The 6,973-nt window shown below is 32.5% G+C and overlaps 1 protein-coding gene and 1 non-coding gene across 2 annotated transcripts; one reads left to right on the forward strand and one right to left on the reverse strand.

Annotated features, from left to right (window-relative positions):
- Positions 1-666: 666 nt before the first annotated feature.
- LOC107868439 (signal peptidase complex subunit 1) lies at positions 667-3,210 on the forward strand. The gene is made up of 2 exons (XM_016715126.2): positions 667-825; positions 2,776-3,210. The coding sequence occupies exon 2, from the start codon at positions 2,776-2,778 to the stop codon at positions 3,052-3,054; it is 279 nt and encodes a 92-aa protein (XP_016570612.1). The 5' UTR covers positions 667-825; the 3' UTR covers positions 3,055-3,210.
- Positions 3,211-3,686: 476 nt separating this feature from the next.
- Positions 3,687-3,768, reverse strand: TRNAS-AGA. Its single transcript has one exon. It is a non-coding gene; the product is annotated as a tRNA-Ser (tRNA).
- Positions 3,769-6,973: the final 3,205 nt, after the last annotated feature.

Raw genomic sequence — 6,973 nt, forward strand, 5'->3', positions numbered from 1 at the left:
CAAAGCAAATTAAGTTTTTTTTTTTTTTACATTCTGAAAGTACACCAATTTGCAATAAACTTACAATTCCAAGATAATTTAATCTACTTAAAAAAAATAGTAAATGCAACAAAATAATTTGATAGTCGAAATACAAGACATTAACTACAACAAAATAATTTGATAGTCGAAATACAAGAAACAACATATAGTAACACGACAATACTCGAAATACAAAAAACAACAAATAATAAAAAGCAATACTAGAATAACTGCTATAATTTCAAGATAATTTAATCTACGTACCAATTCGTTCCGTACCAAAAAGGGTATGAAAAGTATTAAAAGTTGCAACTTTTTCTTTTTTCAATATAATTAGAAAAATATCTTAAAATGTTGATCAAAATTTATATCGTTTGACTTTATCAGAAAAAAAAAAGCACACTAATTATTTTGAGACGGAAGAAGTACGAGATCAATCTTGAGATATCTCACTTTATCCTACCATACAAACCATTTTAATTGGGAATATATTTGATTTTGTAAGGTAATTAAAAAATAAATAATAAATTTTACTATTTTATCATTTATTCGTGTTAATGATATTCATTAGACATAAAAATAGATATTAGAATTATAATTATTCACATTTTAGGGGTAAATGGAAAAATTAATTAATCATATCCTAATTTAACTCTAAAATAGAATTGAATTTAACTCTTTCTTTTTCCTTTTTTTTTTTTTAGAAATATAATATACTAGTACTACATAGACGAAAAAATATTGACTCAATTCTTATTACTCTAAAATTTTATTTTCTCTTATCTTCTCCTTCAATCGCCGCCGGTGAGTTTTTTTTTTTTCTTTCCATTTTATTTTTCTCTTTTTGTTGATCAATTTTGCTGCTTAACTGAATTTCCGTAAGCTATGTAAATCTGATTTTTTTTTTAAAATAATTAATTTTATGGGTTTAATTCGTATATTTTGCTGATTTATATACAGATCTAATCTAATTGAGCTTTGATTAGGCTAATTTCTCCTTTTTTAATTTTTATTTTTAATGTTGTTTTCCGATCTGAATTTGTTTGGGACTCAGTAGTCGTATTTGTTGTTTTTTGTTGCTGTATTATTATTATTATTATTATATAATTTTTGATATACAAATTGTTGATTTAAAATATATATATATTTGTTGTTGTTTGCCGATCTGAACCTTATTTGAACTGAATTGTAGTAGTAATTGTTTGTTGTGTTTTATTGCTGAAGTGTTATGTAGTTTTTGATATACAAATTGTTAAAAAAAGGGGCAGTTCGGTATACTAAAGTTCCCGTTATGTACAGGGTCCAGATAAGGACCCCACCCCACCACAAGGGTGTATTGTACGCAGGGATTGTACCCGTGACCTCCTGGTCACATGACAACAACTTTACTAGTTACTTCAAGGCTCCCCTTCAAATGATATACAAATTGTTGTTTTTTTTAAACAAAATATTAATTTTTTGTTGTTGTTTGCCGATCTGAACCTTGTTTGAACTGAATTGTAGTAGTAATTGTTTGTTGTGTTTTGTTGCTAAAGTGTTATGTAGTTTTTGATAGACAAATTGTTAAAAAAAAGGGCAGTTCGTTGCACTAAAGCCCCCGTTATGTGCAGGGTCCAGGTAAGGATCCCACCACAAGGGTGTATTGTACGCAGGGATTGAACCCATGGTCACATGACAACAACTTTACCTGTTACTTCAAGGCTCCCCTTCAAATGATACACAAATTGTTGTTTTTTGAAAAAAAATAATTTTTTGTTGTTGTTTGCCGAGCTGGAAGGGGAGTCTTGGAGTAACTGGTAAAGTTGCTGGCATGTGACCAGGAGGTCATGGGTTCAAGCCTTGGAACAGCCTTTGGCAGAAATGCAAGGTAAGGCTGCGCACGATACACCCATATGGTGGGATCCTTCCCCGGACATCGCGAATAGCGGTAGCTTTAGTGCACCGGGCTGCCCTTTTTTTTTTTGTTTGCCGGGCTGAACTTGTTCTAAAAATGCATAGTTTTTGGAGGGTTTGAGCAATATAGTGCTGAAGAAATGAATAAAGGGATGTAGATTTATTATTCATTTGAGATTTACATAAGCGTAGTGATATACCGGTAGTTTGAGAATTATATATTGGTATACATTTGTCTTGTTGAGCTTTAGAATTTTCGGCTCTTTTGGAGCTGCCTGATATCGTGGAGATTCAGCTTTCTTTTTCATTACATAGTAAGAAAGAATGATAACAGTTACAGCATTAAGGCGTAGTTGTTGTTGTTTTAAATAAATGAATCATGTGTGTTGTGTTTGCCAATACTCCTTGAGCCGAGGGTCTATCAAAAACAGCCCCCTAACTCCCTAGGGGGGGGGGGGGGGGGTTTAAGGTTTTGTACACTCTACCATCCCCAGGCCCCACTCATGGAGTTGCACTGGGTATGTTGTTGATGTATCATGTATGTTGCCAAGAGTACGGATCATGTATGGTATCGTGTTCATCTCTAGGTAAGTTTTAAGTGTACGGATAAATGCGAGATCTAGGGATTCTCTGCTTGCAGAGAAGTCTATTATGCTTTAGAAAGCAAATTATCTATTGTCGAAGTGAAATTACTGAAATGGCCCTGAAGGTTTGTTTAACTGATCGCAACTAGTTTGTGAGTTTGGACTAATGGATGGTTGATTGGATTGATTGATCGATGATAAATAGGACTCACTTCTATTCTACCTGTTTTGTGATATCGTGCTGTTTTTTCATTTGTTCTTTTGTCGTCTATTGTAGATGGATTGGCAAGGACAAAAGCTAGTGGAGCAATTGATGCAGATACTTCTTGTGAGCTTTGCTGTGGTCGCGTTCCTCACAGGTTATGTGTTAGGCTCGTTCCAAACTATGCTGTTAACGTACGCTGGTGGTGTTGTCTTTACAGCCCTTGTCACCATACCCAACTGGCCTTTCTTTAATCGCAATCCTCTCAATTGGTTGGACCCAAGTTTAGCTGAAAAGCATCCCAAACCAGTGTCTGCTAACTCCGGTTCCAAGAAGAAGAGCACTAAGAAGTAAGATCATTCGACTGACATTTCACTCGGTCCTCTTACAGCGAACTGTTATGATGTATCAATCGAATACAGTTGATGGTTTTTCGATATGAGCTGAACGTTTTCTGCTCTCGGTGAATTTTGCAGTGCTATAAGAAGGATTTAGTTTTGATCTCTTTTAGTCCTAAGCTTTATATGTTAACTGCCTATAAGAAATTTTGTTAAGTGCTATAAGAAATCAAGCCTAATCGTCCTTAACGATGATCGACAATGATGTAGTGAAGGAATCAAGCACAACGATATACTACTTCACACACTACATAAACAAAATAGTTGAAGCATGCTATAGAACGTGGAAAAACAAATCCACGTTTAAGCAGGCGAAAGGTCTAAACCATAGGTGGGAGCACACACTACATAAACAAATAGTTGAAGCGTGGTATAGAACGTGGAAAAACAAATCCACGTTTAAGCAGGCGAAAGGTCTAAACCGTAGGTGGGAGCACACACTACATAAACAAATAGTTGAAGCGTGGTAAAACAAATCCACGTTTAAGCAGGCGAAAGGTCTAAATCATAGGCGGGAGCGCACACTACATAAACAAATAGTTGAAGCGTGGTATAGAACGTGGAAAAATAAATGCACAATAAAAGAAACGTGGTCGGCAGGATTCGAACCTGCGCGGGCAAAGCCCACATGATTTCTAGTCATGCCCGATAACCACTCCGGCACGACCACTTAGATGTTCGAAAGCCTCCTAAAATTCTTATATATAACATAACTTTTAAGACCAATTCAACTTTTAAATATGAGTTGCATTTTTGTTATATATCTTAGGGGTCGTTTGGTACGGTGTATTGTAAAATATAATGCATGCATTAGTTAATGTGTACAACTAGTACCTTGTTTGGTACATTTTCTTGCCTATGTATAACTAATGCAAGCATTAGTTATACACTCTACTGTGTATTGAAGTGTGCATTAGTAATACACTCAATTTCGTATGTATTAGTAATACAATGACTTTAAACACATGCATTTACTTATTAAATGACCTTAATATTTCTCAATTTTCCTCTCAAAATATTTCACCATTCCTTTTCCCGCTATTTTAATTTGTAATAATGAATCTTTTCAAAACATTTCACTGTTTCTTTTCCCACTATTTTAATTTACAACAATGAATAGTTGATTCGAATAACTATATAGCATATTTTTGCTTTGCTTCGAGAGTCTTTAAAAATATAAAAAAAATGGATACAATTTTTTTATTTTACGTCTTGTATTTTATTTTTGTTTTGACTATGTTAATTCGTCGGCGTAACATTTATGTGCAAAGACGAAGGTCTTGCAATTAATCCTAAATCTCTATATACTAGTTCAACAATACTAATTTTGTTTGAGATGCCAAAAGAACTTTGTAGCAAAAAAGTGTACAAAATCAAAGAGGGTATTTCTGTAAACAAATATTTCTTTTATAGAAATTATGCAAGATGTATTATTTCTTATACATCAAATCAAACAATGTATAAGAAATAATACATTCATAAGTAATACAAGTATAACTAATACAAGCATTACTAATGCAAGCGTTACTAATACACCATATTTGTATTGTTCTTATACACTCTACACTATATTTTGGCAGAGTGTATAAGAATAATGCAAAATATGGTGTATTAGTAATGCTTGTGTTAGTTATGCTTGCATTAGTTATGCTTGTATTTTTCTTATGCAGTGTTTGGTTCGATGTATTAAAAAAAACATGAATTACATAATTTCTTTTTTTTGTCTTTTTACATAATATCCTTAATATATATGTTGGAAAGAATGCGAGTTTTTTTTTATGGGTAATAAGGTCTTTAAGCATGTTAATGCATGCATTAGATCCATTGCATTACTAATGTCATGGATTTTGAGGTATTAGTAATACATACCTCAATACACAATAGAGTGCATTGGTTATACATAGGATAAAAAGGTATACCAAACAAGGTACTTCTAATACACATTAAACTAATGCATGCATTAACATTTCAATACACTCTGCCAAACTCAAACGACCCCTAAGGGCAACTCGATGTATGAGGCATTTCGCATCCACACAAGATTCGAGGAAGGACCACACCTCAAAGGTTGTAATGTAGACAACCTACTATAATATAAGCATTGATGATTGCTTCCAAGGTTCGAAACATTGATCCGACGATAATAGAAAAAAGTATCCGCTACTGAAAAGAATAAAGAATCATGACTGACACAAATTTTTAAACTAAACAGTTTATTTGCCGCAAATCTTATCCAACGACAAATTATTAAAAAGTTTCGTTAATTACGACCAACTAATATATATATATATATTCGGTAGATGTTCGACTCAAGTAATCAGAGACAAATTCAGGATTTGAAGATAGCGGATGCACTATTATCTTTAATTGAGTCATGTCAATTATCAACTACCTAATTTGAAATACAATTCTTTTAAATTTAAAAATTGCCAAAAATTATTAGCAAAATATAAATTTCAAAATGATCAAATATCATTAATTTAGTGCTAATATAACAAAAGTAGAGCATCCTTTCATATTAGACATTGACGCATTTTCATATTCTAAAAACGATCAATGATTGCATCGTTACTTATATTTACAAATATATCTTTCTTTCTCAATGTAACAAACTAAACAATCACTTAAAACCTAGATCCGGTTGACAAGGCCCTTGTTGAATATAGTGTCTTCTCACTTAATCTCGTATCGTAGAGTCATATTCATGAATTGATTTTCTTTCTTCAGGATTGAATTTAAGTGAATTCACATTAAATTCTTTATAAGACGGGAAGAATTGTCTTTAAAACTAGAACTTAGTTGAGGAAAATAATATCTACCAATTTCAATTCACAAGAATTAATAACAAATTCCTACAAAATAAAATTTTCATCAAAAATATAAGTAAACATAACATTACTAATAGGGGAATCACACCCCTCCTTCCATAGGTTGCAATTAGAATTTTGAAAAAATATTAATACTTTAAATTGAGAAATAAAAAGAAAAATACCTTATTTTATCCATTACCATTTCAACTAAAAAACATGTTAATATCCATGAGCATCTAAATTTTATCTAGTGATACAGAAACAAAATAGACGATTCATAAGGAAAAAAGTAATTAATAGTAAAGAATTTACGATATGTTATCGTCAATAATCACAAAATTACGAAGAATAAAGGTAATGTAAGGATGGAACTTGGAAGAAAGAAAAATTTGTTTGAAAGGACTTATGGGTTTGGAAAAAATATTTTAGGAATTTGGAGGGGAATACACCAATATTATTTGGGCTTGACAGCTTAGAGATTGGAGAATTGTGTGTTAAAATTCATTTTAAATTGAGGCAGGGCCAGATGAGGTGGAACAAATTAAAGGGCTAAAAAAAAACATAGCTCTCCGGCCCCCACTAGGAATCGAACTCGCGATGTCGGGTTCCAAATGATGCTCAACTTTGAGTATCAGACCAGTGCGGAATCGAACTCGCGATGTCAGGTTCCAAATGGTGCTCAACTTTGAGTATCAAACCAGTGCACCCAAAGGAATTTCACTATTGAGGGTGCACTATTTAATATATTAATGTTATATTAGGGTATCTATACCTATATCTATCTCTCTATATATAATTTTTTACGAAATTATCGAGTGCATGTGCACCCTTAAGGTGCAACGTGGATCCACCTCTGCAAGTAATAAACTATTAGTTCTAGTATAAAACCTCGACTCAAGTAATAAATATGGATAGAGAAAATGATAAAAATAAGCTAAGCAAACACTTCCAACTTTACATATGGATATTTAGACAACTTCATTCATGTTTATTGTATTAGTGGAATATTTCAACTTACAAAATGATAACCTTAGATAAACACATGTACTACATCAACATCGAGTG

The sequence above is a fragment of the Capsicum annuum genome, chromosome 4 (assembly GCF_002878395.1).
Source record: "Capsicum annuum cultivar UCD-10X-F1 chromosome 4, UCD10Xv1.1, whole genome shotgun sequence".
Lineage (NCBI taxonomy): Eukaryota > Viridiplantae > Streptophyta > Magnoliopsida > Solanales > Solanaceae > Capsicum > Capsicum annuum.